At 38.7% G+C, this 20,578-nt stretch overlaps 1 protein-coding gene across 4 annotated transcripts in view; it reads left to right on the forward strand.

Annotated features, from left to right (window-relative positions):
- The window catches only part of PIGN (phosphatidylinositol glycan anchor biosynthesis class N), a 107,598-nt gene that overhangs the window by 84,925 nt on the left and 2,095 nt on the right, over window positions 1-20,578 (forward strand). For all 4 annotated transcript variants that reach the window (XM_032422699.1, XM_032422701.1, XM_032422700.1 and 1 more), the window contains 3 exons: window positions 456-529; window positions 10,776-10,818; window positions 13,047-13,099. In XM_032422699.1, coding sequence (XP_032278590.1) covers window positions 456-529; window positions 10,776-10,818; window positions 13,047-13,099 — 170 coding nt within the window. The remainder of the gene's footprint in view (window positions 1-455; window positions 530-10,775; window positions 10,819-13,046; window positions 13,100-20,578) is intronic.

Here is a 20,578-nt window from a genome sequence, read left to right on the forward strand (position 1 = left end):
AGTTGTATTAAGATAAATGCATGAAAGATCATGTTTATAGAGTTATAGTATCAAGTGACCAGATGGATTCAGGAATCTGTGAATCAAATTATCAGGCTCTATGATTTATTTGATTTGAGCATTTTGTGCCTCTCATACTCTCTTGGAATCATTTGAACATGGTCATTAATTATTATAATGAGTTAGAACAAAAATTTGTATTAGGTTTTATTTGGAATGAGTGTTGATATTTATCTTTTTATACTACATACACTGTTGATGTAGATTTTTAAATCCATTTCATCAATATTCTATGTCATTGATGTCATGGTTTTATTTCAGAGTTTGCTCTTCACTAATAGAGATAAAATTTATTTGAGAAGTTGAAATATTGCTATAAGCAGAAATAGCATTTATTTTTAAGTTTTTCAAATGTTTCAGCTACCCATGGCATGGTTTGTTGTCCTTTTAAACAGATTTTAATCCCCTTTGTTCTTGTGATGTGTGCTTTTGAAGCGGTTCAGCTAACTACCCAGTTACCATCAAAAAGGTAAGGTGAATGTTTAAGAAGCACTGGACTTGCCCATGTCTCTCCGGCAGTGAGAGTAGATATGTGATTGCTACGATGCTGTAGCAGAGGTTGTTTATTATAAAAATGAGAAAAAAATGTTGTACCCTTAGAGCCAGAGTTCAGCCATCATTAGAGGGAATTGGTTGATTATCAGAGCCTCTAGCAGACAAATATGCTTTCTCAACAGTAAAATGTTATTAGAATATTATTCAAGCCAGTGAAGAGCTTCCCTAGAAAACAGTAAAACATAAATGTTAAATTATAGTTAATGATTTGTTTATTGTAGATATAACTGTGCTTACAAAACAGGAGGGATATCATTCTGTTTTGGGTTATTTCTTAAAATATGTATGAGACAAATGTGTTAACATTATTTCATTTTACATGGCTTTAAATTAACTGTTCTACGTGTCAGTAATTTACATACCTTCTCAGTCTTATTTTCTACATGTTTGACAAGTGGAATGGGAATTATTCTTTCTAAGTTTTGAGGAATTTCTGGAGCAGTCAGTCTTAAGCAATCAAGACTCTGAAAGAGAAGCTAGCAGCTAAACTATTTGCTTTTTTGAACTAATAAAATTGCCTCATCAGCACAACTGATCAGCGTCTCTGAAAGACACTTGAGATAAATACAAAGCTTTAGCAGTTCTGTTATTCTTGAATCAAACTGGCATATTCAGTGCTGAAAGAAATAACTAATATTAGCATAAATTTGCATATTTTGATGAGTTTAAGCTAGAACTGGGTTTAGCATATTATTATGCATATGCCATAATAACAATTATAATTTTAAAAGGTTTTCTTCCACTATTTAAAAATAGTAGAAATTTCTTTCTAGTTTAACTATTTAGTATTTTTGCAGGATATTTACATAAATTTAACCGTGAAAACATTTATACCTTGTCAGCATCACATAAAAAATAGTTACTTAGATGCAATAAAAAAACTCGTAAATGACATGTACTTTCTTGCATCTCCATTAGCAGATACATTTCTTTTAGCAGGGATTTTAAGGTTTAACTAAGAAGAACTGGTAACACATGGAATGAGAAGTAGAGGTGTGTGTGTTTGTGTGTGTGTGTTAACTGTGTCCTGACACATGGAACGAGAAGTAGAGGTGTGTGTGTGTGTGTGTGTGTGTGTGTGTTAACTGTGTCCTGAGAGCCGCACAAGGAAAAACTAAACATCAATGTAGAGAACTGAGGCAAAGGTGACTAAGACATCATAAATGTCTTCTCTTGTGACTTCTAAACCTTTACAAATTACTTGCAATGTCACAGTGACCCCTCAAATTTAATATGTCACATCCTGAACCTGGTAATTCCCTTTCTTGCTATTGACAACCAGCTCATCTTGTTTTCTTTATCTAATTCATCACACACGCCTAAGTCCATCCTTCCCACCTTGCCACTTGCTAAATATCACTGATAGCATCTCTCCTTTTTATCCTCGTTTTCAATCTCAGTATTTATATTGATAAACATTTTCTTACAACACAATTTTTGAAAGCCTAGGGGTTAAGGTGGAGGTGGCATTTATACTAATGACCGACTTGTTAGATCCATAATGCCAAGGATGAGTTCAGTATAACAGACCAGTGAGATGATTCTAACTGCTTTTCTTTCAACTCATTGCTTAAGTTAGTATTAAAAAAGGTGAAGTAGAAAAGCTGTGTTCACATTATTTTATTTTGCATGACTTTAAAATTAACTTTTCTAAATATCAACAATTTATCTAGTTCCTCAACCTTGATAACTAGCTTCGTCTCAAAGACTTGTGTATTATGCACAGAGATCACTACAAGGAAGTATCTGGGCATGAAGTTTATTTAGTGATTGAACCATTAAGAATGCTTTTGAAACTGGGGTGCCTGGGTGGCTCAGTCGGTTAAGCATCTGCCTTCGGCTTAGGTCATGATCTCGGGGTCCTGAGATCCAGCCCCGCGTCAGGGTCCTGAGGTTGAGCCCTGTGTCGGGCTCCCTGCTCAGTGGGGAGTCTGCTTCTCCCTCTCCCTCTGCTCCCCCCCCACTTATTTTCTCTCTCTCTCTCAAATAAATAAATAAAATCTTTAAAAAAATGCTTTTGAAAAAAAAAGATGCCTTTGGTTGTAAATAATGAAAATCTAATAGTAGCTGAGAGAAATAGGGAATTATGTGTCTCGTGTAACTTGGAGTCTAGAGGTTGTCAGTGCAAAGCTGGTGTGATGTCATCAGCAACCCTGCCTTTTTGCCCTCCCTTTCTTAGGGTTTGGCCTTTCTCTTCATACCTCCATGCATCAAATCTGCCATCCAGATAGGAAGAAGGACCATTAGGGGAAGAGACAAAAAGATACGTCATCAGATTTCCCCTCCCATCAGGGAAACAGTTTCTTTCCCAAATGCCCCATCCAACAGATTTCAGATTATGTCTGAATGAGCAGAACTCTAATGAGCACAAGTTCCTTCTAACCTGGAAGGTGACTAGAGAGCAAGAAGTTGTGGATTGGAATGGGTATAGGAAACTGACAACCCAAAGTGCCTGTCACAGTTGAGGAAGACATTTTGAAGTTAATCCATTTCACAGCATGAGATAACATGGAGCTTCCTCACCTCTAGAATGCAACAAAGCATAAGAGACTATGGGACAGCAGCTGAGAAAGAGAAGCAAGTTTTAGTGTTACGGAACCTGGACTGGATCGCCCGACAAAAAGAACCAAGTGGCCCTCGGAGATCTTGGAGGATAGAAGGTTTATTTAACGCCGGTGGGCTCAGAGGAGAGTGATCTCCAAAAGTCTGAGCCCCAAGCACAAACAAAGGGGGGAATTTATACACTTCTACTTCCTCAAACTTGGCACTTTTGGCACATGCGCAAAGCAGGGCAGGGAGAAGAACCTGGAAGAGCCCTGGGGCAAGGACTGGGACTCTCGCTGGCTCGGTCAGCCATCTTAGAACACAGATTTTCCTTATCATTAGGATTACAGAAGTGTTTGACAATCAACCAAATGACGAGACCTAAAAGGGATAATTTTCTGTTCTATATTTGATTACATACTCAACTATACAAGCAAGCCATGGATAAACAATAGTGATTGAAAAAAGAATTTGGGGAGGTCAAATTGTCAGCAGTGTGATCCAGCAACCAAAAAGCTAGTTTCTCATGCCCTGTACTAACTGAAATGAATATAAGATATTTTGACACTATCATTTTAAATATACTATTTTGTCCTACTAGACGTTTTGATCTTCGGGATAGTATGCCCCCATATTTAGGAATTCAAATTTGAATCAGAATTATACCTATATTGAGGCGCCTGGGTGGCTCAGTCGTTAAGCGTCTGCCTTCGGCTCAGGTCCTGAGATTGAGCCCCGCGTCGGGCTCCCTGCTCAGCGGGAAGCCTGCTTCTCCCTCTCCCACTCCCCCTGCTTGTTTTCCCTCTCTTGCTATCTCTCTCTCTGTCAAATAAATAAATAAAATCTTTAAAAAAAAAAGAATTATACCTATATTAAATCACTTTTATTGCAAGAGCATTTTCCAGGGGAAACTATATTAAGCCAGCTTGATTTTTTAATTTATATGAAGTGAAACTAAATTACTTCCAAATATTTTAAAATTTCTTAACAAAGAAATTTGCGTTCGTTTATCTAATTTTTGTCTATCTTAAAGTCTATGAATTTTAGCTTGTTCTGGTATGATTTCTTTTAATGGTTATTATCTCCAGCAGTTCTAAACTAATTTACCTAGGTCAGAGTATAGATCTGGTTTTTGTCAAGAAAATTTGCTTCCTCCATCATTATTTTGTCACTTCCAGATTTTACCCTGGTGGTTTTAGCTTTCTATGGTGTTATTTGGTGTTGTTTAGAAACAATTTTGTAGGGGTGCCTGGGTGGCTCAGTCGTTAAGTGTCTGCCTTCGGCCCAGGTCATGATCCTAGGGTCCTGGGATTGAGCCCCGCATCGCTTCTCCCTCTCCCACTCCCCCTGCTTGTGTTCCCTCTCTTGCTGTGTCTCTCTCTGTCAAATTAATAAATAAAATCTTAAAAAAAAAACAATTTTGTAGTGTTCTATGGAACCAAAAGGTAGAAGTTCAGTCAGTCTTGTGTCTAAAAAAAATGTCACAATATGTAGTAGTAGCCATTTTCAATTTTATTTTATGCTGATTACTTCTACCATTCATTTAGCATATGATGTTTTGAGTTTCTATTACAAGCCAGCCACTGTTCTAGCTGCTGGTAATACAGTGGTGAATAGAGCTTACCATCTACTCAGGGAGACAAATAAGAAATAAAATATTTGCCATAAAATGTCAGGTTGTGTTAAATGTCAGGAAGAAAAATAGATTGAAGAGGAGACATTTAAGCAGAGACTGAAATAAACACAGAGTGAACCATGAAACTGTATGAGAAAAGAGCACTTTTAGGTAGAGAGGGTGTGGAGCACACAAAGGGCATGAGGTGAGACCGGTGTAGAGTATTTGAAGAACAGCAGGAGGACCAGCCATAAGCAGAGTGTGCTAGCAGAAAAATTGTAGGAAGGACGGTTGGAGAGATAGGTAGGGGCCAGATCATATGGGGCCATTTCGGCCATAGTTTGGACTTCTGAATTTTTCCTAGTTGAGGCAAGAAGCCATTGGAAGGTCTCAAAGTCTCCTTTGTTCTATGACTAATACCTTTAGGAGGACAAGAGTAAAAGCAGGAAGATGGTTAGAGCTGAATGACCTTAGTGGGTTGGTGGAAGTAATAAGAGGTAACATTCATTATCATTTGTATGATACTTTGTTATGACAGCCCAAGCAAACTAATACACATCCTATGAACTCTGAAAGGGCAGAGATTCTGTCTTTCACTGTGTCTTTAATTTTATCTAAAGTTTTTGTTACAAAGAGTGAAAAAGAAATCAGTATATATTAGGTACCTACCATATGCAGGCACTGTGTTAGATAATTTACATATATTACTTAATTTTCCCAACAGTGCTCTGAAGTAGGTATTACTCTGCCCATTCTATAGGTAAGGAAACTGAGGCTGAGAAGATAGTAAGTACCCTAATCAGGTGTGTCTTACTTCCAAAGGGTTGCAGAACATCATCTGTGTCCTACAATAAAATGTGGTTTTAGAAAAACATTTAAAAATATCAAACCAAACTTCAAAAAAGATATTTAAAAGTCTGTTGCATTTAATTGCATTTCTTTTTTTTCGTTTCCAGTTTTTATTTAAATTCTAGTTAGTTAACATGCACTGTAATACTGATTTCAGGAATAGAATTTAGTGATTCATCACTTAAAAACCCCTAGCGCTCATCACAACAAGTGCCCTCCTTAATACCCATCCCCCATATAGCCCATTCCCTGCCCACCTTCCCTCCACTGACCCTCAGTTTGTTCTCTTAAGAGTTTGTTCTCTGCCCTTTCCTCTGCAGTTTGCTCTCTGTTTGCCTCCCTCTCTTTCTTTGCCCCCATTCCCTATGTTCATTTGTTTTGTTTCTTAAATTTCACATATGAGTGTAATCATATGGTATTTGTCTTTCTCTGACTGACTTGTTTTGCTTAGTGTAATACCCTTGAGTTCCATCCACATCATTGCAAATGGCAAGATTTCATTCTTTTGGATGGCTGAGTAATATCCCATTATATATATATACACACCACATCTTCTTCAGCCATTCATCAGTCAGTGGACATTTAGGCTCTTTCCATAATTTGGCTGTTTTTTTTTTTTTTTTTTTTAAGATTTTATTTATTTATTTGAGAGAGAATGAGAGAGAGCACATGAGAGGGGTTAGGGTCAGAGGGAGAAGCAGACTCCCTGCCAAGCAGGGAGCCTGATGAGGGACTCGATCCAGGGACTCCAGGATCATGACCTGAGCCAGAGGCAGTGGCTTAACGAACTGAGCCACCCAGGCGCCCTTGGCTTGGCTATTGTTGATAATGCTGCTATAAGCATCGGGTGCATGTGTCCCTTCGAATCAGTATTTTTGTATCCTTTGGGTAAATACCTAGTAGTACAATTGCTAGATCATAGGGTAGTTCTATTTTTCACTTTTTGAGGAACCTCTGTGTTGTTTTCCAGAGTGGCTGCACCAGTTTGCATTTCCATTAACAGTGTAAGAGGGTTCCTCTTTCTCTGCATCCTTGCCAACATCTGTTGTTTCCTGTGTTAATTTTAGCCATTCTGACAGGTGTGAGGTGATATATCATTGTAGTTTTGATTTGTATTTCCCTGATGATGAGTGATGTTGAGCATCTTTTCATGTGTCTGTTAGCCATCTATATGTCTTCTTTGGAAAAATGTCTATCTATTCATGTCTTCTGCCTATTTCTTAACTAGATTATTTGTTTTTTGGGGTGTTGAGTTTGACAAGTTCTTTATAGATTTTGGATACTTTTTATCAGATATGTCATTTGCAAATATCTTCTCCCATTCCAAAGGTTGCCTTTTAGTTTTGTTGATTGTTTCCTTCACTGTGCAGAAGCTTTTTATCTTTTTTTCTTTCTTTTTTTAGAGAGAGAGAGAGAGGAAGAGAAGGAGAGAGGGGGTGAGGGGCACAGGAGAGGGAGAGAGAGCATCTTAAGCAGTCTCCACACCCAGTGCGGAGCCCGACGAGGGGCTTGATCTCACAACCCTGAGATCATGACCTGAGCTGAAATCAAGAGTCAGATGCTCAACCAACTGAGCCACTCAGGCATCTCAAGAAGTTTTTTATCCTGAAGACCCAGTAGTTCATTTTTGCTTTTGTTTCCCTTGCCTCTGGTGATGTGTCTAGTAAGAAGTTGCTGTGGCCAGTGTCAAATCCTGTGCCCTCCTCTAGGATTGTGATGGTTTCCTGTCTCATATTTAGGTCTTTCATCTGCTTTGAATTTACTTTTGTGTGTGGTGTAAGTAAGTGGTCCAGTTTCATTCTTCTGCTTGTTGCTGTCCAGTTTTCCCAACACCATTTGTTGAGGAGACTGTCTTTTTTCCATTGGACATTCTTTCCTGCTTTGTCGAAGATTAGTTGACCGTATAGTTGTGGGTCCATTTCTGGATTTTCTCTTCCGTTCCATTGATCTATGTGTCTGTTTTTGTGCCAGTACCATACTGTCTTAATGCCTGCAACTTTGTAATATAGCTTTGAAGTCTGGAATTGTGATGCTTCCGGCTTTGCTTTTCTTTTTCAAGGCTGCTTTGGTTGTTTAGGGTCTTTTGTGGTCCCATACAAATTTTAGGGTTGTTTGTTCTAGCTCTGTGAAAAATTCTGGTGGTATTTTGATGGGGATTGCATTAAATATGTAGATTGCTTTGTATTTCTTTTTTTTCTTCTTGTCTCAGAAGAACTAGAGCCATAGGGTGGAATTTTTGTTTCACTGATTTTGATTCAAAGAAGGAAAGCATTTTGTAGTGATTGGGGCTGTGTAAATTGGGGTGGATTCAGTAACTGGAACCATTAAAGCCCATGCTAGACAGAGCTTTCATTGGGATTGTTACTTTGAGAATTGGTGTTTTGTTCAGAAGGTTGTACTCAATGACCATTGTGTTCTCCACAAACTCTTAGTTTAACACACTTATTGTATGTCTGTTTTGTCAGACTTGTGAATGATACATAACACTTCAATTAGATATGGTAAGTCTGACTTGTGCTATATGTCTGTGTATGTGAACTATTGAGTTACATTTCTATATTTCAAACCTATAGTTAGAAAAACAATTATGTCTAAAAGAGAAGTCAAGGATGATTTTAAAATAAGCATACTAACTTTAGACTAGTTGCAATGGAACTGTGTAATGCAATTCAATAATTGATCATATGAGTTTTCCCTGGAGGAAATACTTTTTTAGAACATTAAGTTTGTAAGTGAGATGAGAGAAATCTACAGCTTTCTTGCAGCTCTGTATTGTACATAAAAATTTTAAAATCTGAGAACACTTTTCATTGTTGTTTTCTGTTTGGACTTAAGAGAAAAGCACTAGATGACAAAAATGATTTACATTTTTTCCCCTTTTATTACCTAATTGCTGTGATACCTTAATGGGGGAGGGAAATTTGTCCATTTCTTCTGCAAATAAAAAAGCTAAGATTCTGTATTACACATGAGCATTAAGTTCTTCATTGCCTTGTTAAGGAAATCAAGGAGGCATGCTGTGATTTTTTTTTTTTTAATCTTGACCAAAATCTTACACCTTACATAAAAATTAACTCAAAATAGACCAGATTCAAACTTTTAGGAAAAGCATAAGAGAAAAATCTTTGAGATTTGGGCTAGGAAAGAGTTAGGCTTGACATTAAAACCATGATCTGTGTAAGGCAAAATTGATAAATTGGACTTCATCAAAATTAAAAACTCTTGCTCTACAAAAAAGAAGACCCTGTTAAGAGAATGAAAAGACAAGCTACATACTGGCAGAGAGTATTTACAAACTATGTATCTGACCAAGGACTACTATCCAGACTATATAAAGAACTCTCAAAACTCAACAGTAAACACCAAACAATTTAATGAGAAAATGAGCAAAAGATCTGAGCGTATATAGATGGCAGTTGAAGCTGTTCAACATCGTTAATGACTAAGGAAATGCATATTAAAACCAGTGAGGGGGCACCTGGGTGGCTCACTCGGTTAAGCGTCTGCCTTCAGCTCAGGTCATGATCCCAGGGTCCTGGGATTGAGCCCCGTATCAGGCTTCCTGCTCAGCAGGGAGCCTACTTCTGCTACTCCTTCTCCCTCTGCCTGCCACTCCCCCTGCTTGTGCTCTCTCACTCTCTCTGTCAAATAAATAAATAAAATCTTCAAAAAAAAAAACAAAAACACCACAGTGAGGTATCATTATATAGTGATCAAGATAGCTAAAAATAGAAAGTAGTGACACCAAATGCTGGTAAAGATGCAAAGAAATTGCTCTCATATATTGCAGATGGGAACATATATTGTATAACCACTCTGGAAAGAGTTTTAGTTTCTTATTTTTTTTAAAGGTTTTATTTATTTATTTATTTGTCAGAGAGAGTGAGCGAGAGCACAATCGGGGAGCGGCAGGCAGAGGGAGAAGCAGGCTCCCCTCTGAGCAAGGAGCCCGATGTGGGACTCGTCTCAGGACCCCGGGATCAAGACCTGAGCCAAAGGCAGGCACTTAATGAACTGAGCCACCCAGGAGTCCCATGGAGTTTTAGTTTCTTATTAAACCAAACATGCAACTGCCATAAGATCCAACAATTACATCCTGTGGCATTTTTCCTAGAGAAATAAGAACTTATGTTTGCATAAAAAACTGTACTCGAGTGTTTATAGCAGCTTTATTTGTAATGTCTTTCAGTGTTTGAATGGTTAAGCAGACTGTGGTACATCCATAAATGGAGCACTACTCAGCAGTTAAAAGGATCTAACTATTGATACATTACAATGTATTGTACATTACATTAGATGAATCGCAAAGGAATTATGCTGAGTGAAAAAATATAATCCCAGCAGGTTACAAAGTGTTATATAAATGATTCCACTTATACAACACTCTTGAAATGACAAAATTATAGAAATGGAGAACAGATTCGTGGTTTTCAGGGATTAGGGATTAGGCAGGGGGTTGGTGCAGGGAGGATAGATGTAGCTATAAAACAGTATCATGAGGGATCCTTGTAATGATGGAAACATTCTGTATCTTGACAGTGTCAGTGTAGATATCCTGGTTGTGATATTGAACTAGAGTTTTGTAAGATACTGCCTTGGGGGAAACTAGGCCAGGGGTACATGAGATCCCTCTATATTATTTCTTGTAATTGCGTGTGATTATCTCAAAATAAAAAGTTTAATTAAAAATCATAATTCTGGGCACCTCAGTCAGTTAAGGTCCAACTCTTGACTTCAGCTCAGGTCATGATCTCAGGTTCATGAGATCCAGCCCTGCATCAGGCTCCGTGCTGAGCATGGAGCCTGCTTGGGCTTCTCTCTCTCCTTCTCCCTCTTCCCTTTCCTCCACCCCTTCCTCCTCTCCTTCTCTCTCTCTCCAAAATAAATAAATAAAAATAAATAAAAATCATAATTCACATCCCTTTCCTACCATTGAAACAAATATTCAAAATGTTAAATAGCATTTTTGACTTCCAGACTATACTGTGGGACAGTGGCCCATTATAATGTGAAAAGAGCCCTTGTCTAAAGTAGTATTTTCAGAAGCAAAAATACTAATAGAGGATTATTTGATTATTCTCATTTTTATTTTAGTGTGCTTTAAAAATGTGCCAGTTCTATTATGTGTAATCTTTCTTTATTTTTTTTCCAGCCTTTTTCTCATGGTTCTCATCATATCAGACATTATGGCTTTGGTAAGGCATTACTGGATATTCAGTATAAATAAGATTGAGAAGCTAAGTGCTGGTTTAATTTAATCAAGAGAAATCTGAATGCATTTCTGTGCATGAAATCTTTAGATATTAAGTTATAAGTGCTGGCATAATTTACACATATAAATTACTTTCTTTTTATAAATGACTTATGCAGGAAGGGTGTTCTTCTGAAGGTGTCAAAAGTCTTCTTAACTTGATTTATTTGCATCTGTCATTTTATACCTAGTCTTCCATGGTGCATTGTGTCTGAAATGAGCCTTCCATAGGAAGTTCACAGAAAAAGCTAACTTTAGATTTAGGTAATACATCATTTTCCTACTTGAAATGTTGATTTTTCTAACCCTTCTCTAAGATTGAGAAAACGGAGGGAAAGAAGGAAGGAAAGAAGAAATAGAGCTTTTCAAGTGGGAAGATGTTACCAAGTTAATGACTCTTATAAGTGAGTTCTGAGTAAGGAGCATGCAGGTGGGCCTCTTGTACATAGTGTATTAAGAAAAAGAACCTACTTTACACCTACGAATTCAGGGGGTTCTCAAAACTGCCCTCGGGTTTGATAATTCACGAGAAGGACAAAACTCACAAAAAACTATTATATTCACAGTTATGATTTATTGTAGGAAAGTATACAGATTAAAGTTATCCAAGGGAAGAGACTCAGAAGGCAGAGTCTAGGAAGGGTCCGGATGTGGAACTCTGGTCCTCTCCCTGTGGAGTCAGGACAGCATTACTGTTCCAGCATTGATGTGCGATGTTCATAGGGAGTAGTGCCAGCGAGGCTCGCAAGAGCCTCGGTTGTTCAACTTTTTAATGAGGATCAATCACATTTTGTCCCCATGACTGACCTTTAATGTTCACTCCTTCTAGAGGTGGTACCTGATAGCACATGGCCTGAAGCCCCCAATATAAATCACATTATTGGACTGTCCAGTGGCTAAGGCCCCAAGGCAAAATACTCCCATCAGGCATGGCATTCCATGGGCCTAGAAGTCACTCTAGGTAGCTGAAGGCAAAGGCCAGATTTCTCTTTGGGTAAAGCTAGTTCTTCACTATATAACATCCTATGCTAGAACTGATTGGAGACACCAAGTAGTCTAACTTCCCAATCAGATTCCTAGTCACTTGATTTAGGTGAGAGCATTTTTGTGTCCTGTTGAACCGGATATCCATTATATATCTGAAATTGACCAAACATAATAATGCTAGAACAAATCAGCTTTCAGTTTTGCTCACAAAGAGCAAGATATGTTAACGGAAGGGAATTTAAATTCTCTGATTAATTTTGTAAAGAGTCAGATTGCTTTCCTTAGCTTATGAAGCCATTTGTGACCTAGCTTCTGCTTGCTTGACCAGCATCATCTCCAGCCTTGCTCTGTCCACGCCTGCCCCCTGACCTGTACCTGCCACGCTCCCCCTGGACTCTTGACATTGACATAGGTTTCTCCCTTTGTCAGAAGCATACTTCTCCTCCGATCTCCTCAGACTCCTCTTTCACCGGACTCTTACTTTTTACTTAGATTTTTAGACTCTTTATTGGGACAGCCTTCCCTTATACTCCATCTGGGGTATGTACCCCTTCCTTTGTGCTCCCATAATTGCCTGTCTTTTCCAATGATAACACTCATCTCTCTCTCTCCCTCTCTCTCTGTCTCTCTCTCTCTTACACACACACACACACACACACACCCCTGATAATTTGATTGAATTATTCACTAGGTTATACAACTCCCAAAAGAGATTTTATCTCCAGGACCTAACACAGTGATTAGCACATAGTAGGCTGTCAGTAGATACTTCTTGATAAATGGATGATATGGCTTTTTTTCACTGAGGTCTTTGGTATTATTCCTGTCTTTTATTAAAATCAGTAGAGTCTGCAACTTTTGATCTCGGGGTCTTGAGTTCAAGCCCCATGTTGGGCTTAGAGCTTACTTAAAAAAATTAAGTTGGTTATCTTTATTTTTAGCTATTCATAAATGTCACTTTTGTGTTCATTCGATCGAATAGTAATGCTACGTCTGGCTTTTAGGCTATTGCTCATTTTAGTCCAAGCAAAAATTTCTATAAAGGACATATTCTTATAGATTCTAGTCAGATAGTGGTTGTAAGAGGTCAGAAGTCTGAAACTGATAATCCTAAAATAAATTGTTTTTCATCTGAATGAAAATACCTTTGTTTTTAATGGAGCCATATTTTGTTTTATTTTACAGCATTTTTTCTTCTTAGTCAAGGATTATGGAAGCTGGCTTGATATTGGAACAAGGTGCAGTATATAATCACATTGAAATTCTTAAGAATACAGTGAAAAAATAATAACTTGACATCTTAGTAGAAGGTACCAATTTGATTTTTGAGGTAAACATAGCAAGTAGCAATTATTTTAAGCTTCTGGATGTGAGACATGTCTCTCCAATTCTTAACATTAACACATTAGCAAATGGTTTCTTGGGATGATGTGGGGATAGATGCTAACTCTGGAGAGAACTATAGAACAGTGGGAAGGTGCAAGGGTAACTGTGAATCTGATCTGGGTTTTCAGAGTCTGTCCTCATAATCTGTCAGTCTCTTTAGAAAAATGATGCATTCAGTGTCAGTATGGATTTTGTGTCAATTTAAATTGTGTGTAATCCTTATCTGCCTCTTAAAATCTTTAATATGAGAACATTTAACATGTGAGACCTTACAACAGTGTTCTAGTATAACATGAACAAAAAGTCAGTTTTTTCTTTAATATGATTTGAATATGAATGATTGCCATAATCTGTTAAATTTCTTCTCTTTGAGAAATAAAGCAAAGTCAGTCCTTTTGCCTTTTTGTTTTCAAATGCATTCGGAGACAATACTTTTTTTTTTAAAGACTTTATTTATTTATTTGACAGAGAGAGAGAGAGAGAGAGCGAGAGCAGGAACACAAGCAGGGGGAGTGGGAGGGGGAGAAGCAGGCCTCCTGCCGAGCAGGGAGCCCGACACGGGGCTCGATCCCAGGACCCTGGGATCATGACCTGAGCCAAAGGCAGACATTTAACGACTGAGCCACCCAGGCGCCCCCGGAGACAATACATTTTTATAGACTGCTTTTTTTTCATTAGTCAATATTTATTTAGCACTTGTGTTGCTGGAAATTGCATAGGTTTGGGTGAGACTGTGTTAGACATTCTCTCCTCTGTTCCTACCTCTTGGCAACTCACTTCTGGTCCTGCTTTCTTATTTATATACACGTTTGCCTCCCTGCCTCATCTGATTTGAATCTTCTTCATTCCATATGTGCCAGGCATGTAAAAGGTGTCCCTAGATCATTTTGCTTTCATTACTCTTAAGCTTGAATGCTTAGGGAAAGTTTTGACATCTCTCTCTCTCTCCAGCCCTCTGATCCCAAAGTGTCCGGACAAGATAGTGGGTTAGAACATGGGCTTTAGACCAGAGCACCTGGGCTTGGACAACTTCAGCCACATTTTAGCTACGAGACCATCAGCATTGACTTAAACCCTCTCATCTCTCCCCTGTCTCGTGTAGTTGTCTGAATGGATGACTCCACGTGGAGCATTGAGCACAGTGCCCGGCATCTAAGAAGTTTCAGTAAAGGCAGCTATTTAGTGTTGATGTTATTCTGTGGTTCTATTTTTTATCCTTCAGAGTGTTTCCTGTGTTTGACATATATCTCCTTACTCTCTCCGACGTTTGATTAATTTTCTTTCATTTTAGACATACGCCAGAATTTTGTTTGGGACATATTCTCGTAAAATATAGTATTTTTGTGTGTGAGACTTTTTGGGTTTTTTTTGAGACTTTTTATTTTTAATTGTAAAATATAGATAACAAAATTTACCATCTTAACTTCTTTTAAGTGTACATTTCAGCAACATTAAGTAAATTCACACTGTTGAGCAGTATCACCATTATCCATCTCCAGCACTGGGAGTTAGGGTGAGCTGAACTGTAAAAGGGAATGTGGGAACTTTTGGGGTGATGGAAATGTTCTCTGTCTTAACAGTGAGGATGGTTATGTGGTGTACCATGTGTTAATACTCATCTAACTGGACACTTAAAATAGTCCCATTTTCTTACATATAAATAATTCCTTAAAGATGACTCATAAGGAAAAATAGAAGAAAAACTAATAGAAGAAAAAATAACTATCTAAAAGTGAAATTAGTAGGATATAGTATAAGTATGCTCAGTTCTTCTCTTTCCTAGCAGGGACTTAATATATAATGTTTTAAATTGATGTATCAATAAATAGCAACATAAAGATACTAATTCATGGTAAGGAGGTAACCGCCAGAAGATCTAAAAAGAGAAGTGGCCAAAGCAGTTGTCTTGAGAAGTAGGGAAGGAGGAATGAGGATTGTCGGTTTTCATCGTAAATCTTTCTCCAGTATTTTACGTTTTTAATACTGCATGTTTGACTCTGATAAAAATTAAAGAGAAAGGAATAAATGAAATGGGAGGTCAGGAAGTAGAGTTTAAGTATAGACCACTTTTTCAAGCTTCGTTAGAAAGGAAAGGAGAAATACAGGGCAGTAACCGCATGGAATACCCTCACGTCTCTCTGAGATTTTATTGTCCTTTCATTTCACTCATGAGTGTGAAGAATGATATTATAGTTGGTAGGAGTGAATGTCCCTCAGTACATCAATTCTAATTGCCCTCTGTCAAATCTGGAGTTCTGGAGCCAGTACTGGGGCGCAAATGGAGTAAGCTTGTTTAGAGTAGAGTAGAGGCAGAGACTTACCCACAAGGTCAGAGCAAGGCTGTGCATTGCAACACAGAGTCCACATGCCCAGCAGTTGGTTATTTGAGACAGGAGTCCTGAAAGACATGATGAAGGCAGTTCAGAGACCGGGCAATCGGTCTGCATTAGGTAAAGGCAAAATAAGACAGAAGCTCGAACTTGAATAGGAGGTCCAAGCTGTCAGTCAAAGGATTGCCCCCCCCCGTCCCACCTCTGCCACAACTGACCAACCTTTGTGTTGTGCTGCAGTGTTTAAGGATCTTCCAGCACATTATTTCATGCGATCTTTATCACAACGCTGTAAAGTAGATATTCTTCACGGTAGATATATTTAGTGTCTTCATTTTAGAGATGAGAACACTGTGGCCCATTTTAGAGATGAGGAGAGTGTGACTCGCCTGTGTCGCAGACTGGTGAATGATGGAGCAGGCGCGGAGGGCAGCGCTTCAGTAGCCAAGGCTGTAGAATCCCCACTGCCCCTCACTGCCTCTACGACAGGGAATTTCCCCAAGTCTTTGTTTTGTGACTCTCATAAATCTTTTTTAAAAGTGGCTTTGTGTCTGATCCTGTGTGTGATTGTTGCAAAGGAACCATTCACTGCAGAGTTTTGATAACATATGTTTTGGATTTGAAGGAGAAAGAAATATTGATTAGGAGGGTATGAGCCAGAAGTAGATTGTGTCCTTTGATGCACAAAAGTTTTAAATTTTTATGTAGTCCAATTTATCTATTTTTAGTTGTGTTACCTGTGCTTGCTTGATCCTTTTTAAAAGAGGCTTTGAGACATTGCAAAACTTGTATTTAACATCTAGCATGACATTCTTCCTGGCACTTGCGTGGTACCTCCAGGCCTATTTCTTGCATTCCTTTACACAACCATCATGGGAATAAAGTGTTCATCAGAGCACAAAATAATTGCAGAACGAGAGACTATAGATGCATAAGACAAACATTGAGCATCATTCAAACCAAGGGAAACAGGATGGTGCATCAGCCCTCGCGGATCGAGAATGTGTTGATGACCCCCGCTCTGCAGTACTAACCATCAGAAAAGAATGTTAACTCCATGTTTCAGTACTATAATTTATTGATGATACTTATTAAAATATTATATAATTGATTCATGCTATACGGTGTAAAAACTATGCTGTAGAAATATTTTGTGGTAATGGTTCTTTTTGTAATGGGAGCTGCCCTCCACACACAGTGACAAGTGCAGGTTTACCTGGAACGGTCCTGGATTCTGTCTGTGGTCCTGGTGCGCTCCGTTACTCTGACAAAATCCAGAAGGGACAGAAAGGTGATAAAGGCACAGCCAGTTAGTTAGTTAGGGTAAACCACAGTTCATCTCAGTCTCAGTGCTTTGTTCTCACAGATCTAACTCCTGGCAATGAAATGGGGTGCTTGTTCTGAGAGACTTCTTGAAGGCGGGTGTAATAGGGGACTTCAGAGCTCGGGTTCTGTTCATCAGGCTGAAAGCAATGAATGATCCTCCATAAATTCCCCACATAGTCTCCTGGTCATCCCTGCTGAAATACCTCCTTACTCTGCTGTTTGTCTTCTTTGTCTCTTATTATAACATCCAAAAAATGCCCTCTTAACAAAGGAAGATGATTGCAGAGGGGAGGTGGGGGATGGAAGGGGTGGGGATGGGGAAACAAAATGAAAATCTGAGTTAGAAAAATTAGGCTTTCTAAATGGAATTGCCCAGATTGAGGCTGCAGGGGGACATTTTTGATTTGCTGCTGCTCCTGTCGAAAAGTTAGAATTCTAGAATCTTCTCTGGGTATCCTGTATAGCAGTGATGGCATGTACCGCCTTGGGGACCCATGTGGGACAGGTCTGATGGGCATGAGTGGTGCATGCATCTTCATCAGCACCTAATTTATTGCCAGGAAAAGGCTTGGATAATGGCTGGAAAATATGCTTCAAGATTCAAAGCTAAAACACCATATAATAGGGTTCACGTTATCAAAACTTCATTATTGGGGCGCCTGGGTGGCTCAGTCGTTGAGCGTCTGCCTTCGGCTCAGGTCATGATCCCAGGGTCCTGGGATCGAGCCCCGCATTGGGCTCCCTGCTCTGCGGGAAGCCTGCTTCTCCCTCTCCCACTCCCCCTGCTTGTGTTCCCCCTCTCTCTGTGTCTCTCTCTGTCAAATAAATAGATAAAATCTTAAAAAACAAAACAAAACAAAACTTCATTATTGTACTTTTTCCTGCATTCTGTTTGTGAGAATGTTGCTTTTAAGTTTGGGGTTTCTAATTATTCCTGTGTGAATGTATATATGAAAAGCTGAGATGTTTCTTGTCATGTTGTAGATATTACTAAATTTATTGGCAGAGTTTCCTTAATGGGATCCAGAGTTATTTGAATTGTGCTCCTGTGGTGGTTTCCCTTTGTGACAAATTTTATTTCTAAACTCCTTTTTATTAGTAATATAGTTAATAACTTCAGCCATAACATGCCTATTATATACAGGAATGGAATGTTGTCCTTTTGTCCTTACTACTTGATTGCTTTATGAATACAGAAATGGTGAGAATGTGTCCCAGAATTCTAGAGAGGAGTGGGAGCTCACCAACCCCATGAATGTGGTCTGCACGTATCTGTAATGGTCATAGTGTCATCATGGTGATTGCAGTGGGTTTTCAAAATAGGTTTGAGAGATTCCTCAGCTGTTCGTTTCAGGTTAACAAATAAGTAATAGGGGCGCCTGGGTGGCTCAGTCGTTAAACGTCTGCCTTCGGCTCAGGTCATGATCCCAGGGTCCTGGGATCGAGCCCCGCATCAGTCTCCCTGCTCAGCGGGAAGCCTGCTTCTCCCTCTCCCACTCCCCCTGCTTGCGTTCCCTCTCTTGCTGTGTCTCTCTCTGACAAATAAATAAAATGTTTAAAAAACAAAACAAAACAAAAAAACAAATAAGTAATAGTTTGTTTAAAAATGAAGAGTGTATTATTAGGGCATGAGACAGTATTTATGGGTGTAGTCCAGTGTGTTTAAAAATGCATCTTCAGAGCAGATTTTACCAGAATTAAACTGGGACTCTTAAAGGAATAGACTGCAGTCAGAGTAGGCAGCTGCACCTGTGGCCATGAGCTCAGTGGTTCTCTGGAGAACCTGTGCCGTCAGGTATTCTTTTAACAGCCATGTGAAAAATATCCTGCCCAGGCCATAAAACCGAGTTGGGCTGACAGAGCTACAATTTAGTATTTTCTTCTTTTGATCTTTTACACTGTATCTTCATTCATAGCGGGTCGTAAACTTCAGAGTCCTGCCCTTTATATGGCATCCTGAAAGAAGTGCATTTCTTAAACTAGAGAAAAAAATCCCTTTGAGGTAATCTTCATAACTATAAAAACATATTTAAATTTATGTTCTAAATGTATTTGGTATGAGGTAAATAGAGTCGGCATCATCAGTTTGATTGGTTTGATTTGATAGTGGTGTTCATTTGGACATTGTTTCCCACGTGCACTATTGTTATACCTTATTAAAATACAAATGACAACTAAAGTATCATTTCTCTCTAGATATAATGATAACTTCTCATTATGTTCAATACTATCTTAATATCCTCCTAAATGTAATTAATAAGTGCCATAAATGCTTTTACTCTTATAATGAATACTAAGCTTTATTAAAATCAGTGATTCTCGGGATGCCTGAGTGGCTCAGTCGGTTAAGCAGCTGCCTTCAGCTCAGGTCATGATCCCAGAGTCCTGGGATTGAGTCCCTCGTGGGGCTCCTTGCTCAGCGGGGAGCCTGCTTCTCCCTCTCCCTCTGCCTGCCGCTCCCCTTGCTTGTGCTCTCTCTCTGACAAATAAAATCTTAAAAAAAAAAAAAATCAATGATTCTCAATCTTTTTCTTCTCCAATGCATGTGACAGAGATGACCTACTTCTATTGCCCATTACGCTGATTGAAAAGTATAGTCAGCCTTTCAGCCCCCCTTGTGCAGGCTGAACAGGCCCTCCTGGTGCCTCTGTATGCCCCTCCGCACAGAGACCTGGCCCTCGGCCATCACACATGTGCACCCTGAGAATACCTGATGTCAAAATAGTGAAGGGGAGAAAGTGGGAACAGCTAACCTCATTTCAAGTTGAAATTGGATGCTCCTTTAACTCTGCTATGCTAAGATGATACCAAGACTTGATTGATGGAAAATACCACAAGCTGAATGGCTTATGGCTCCACTGCTTGAAGATGATGAGCTTCACAACTGTTTCCTACCAATAATGTTGGCTTAAATGAGGCCAAAGTTTGTGATTTGAGGCCACTGTAAAGAGATAAGTGATCTGTGAAATACCTTTTATAGATAAACTTCTACTAAATTTGAGGATAGCCACCTACCTACTGGTTTTATGAAACTTATTAAGAAATCAAGTCATACTTAATATTATTTATATTAAAGTAATTTAAAATGTTAAGAGTGTTTTAGGTAATTTAAAGTATTAAAAGTGATAAAAGGTCTAAAAGAGCAAAGTCTGGGAGACAGTAGCTTTGACTTGGAGATTAATGAAGAAATGTGTCCTTTTACCTTTGTTTAGATGCCTTGACTATAAAACTTTCACTTCCCTAAATTTGAATTTGGGTAACGTGTGTGTGTGTGTGTGGTTAAAGTACTTCTAACTTTTGTCAAAGCACAGGATAGCCTGCTCTAGAACGTCAGAATACTTAAACCTGGGGACAGTGGCCTGATATTGGTGACGAACACACAGACCCTGCTGGTATCAGTCAGATATTTTCATGACATATTACAGTTGTTGGACAGATCTCAAGATATCCTTTATGTTCGTCACTACTTCTGTAACAAATTTGTTTTTTTAACATTTGGTATCTATTTCGAAATCATTGGTGGGACGCCTGGCTGGCTCAGTTGGAAGAGCAGGAGACTCTTGGTCTCAGGGTAGTGAGTTCGAGCCCCATGTTGGATGTAGAGATTACTAAAATAAATAAACTTGAAAAAATCCTTGGTATCTTTTGTAATTATGTGTATTTTATGTGTACATT

The sequence above is a fragment of the Phoca vitulina genome, unplaced genomic scaffold (genome assembly GCF_004348235.1).
Source record: "Phoca vitulina isolate PV1807 unplaced genomic scaffold, GSC_HSeal_1.0 scaffold27, whole genome shotgun sequence".
Lineage (NCBI taxonomy): Eukaryota > Metazoa > Chordata > Mammalia > Carnivora > Phocidae > Phoca > Phoca vitulina.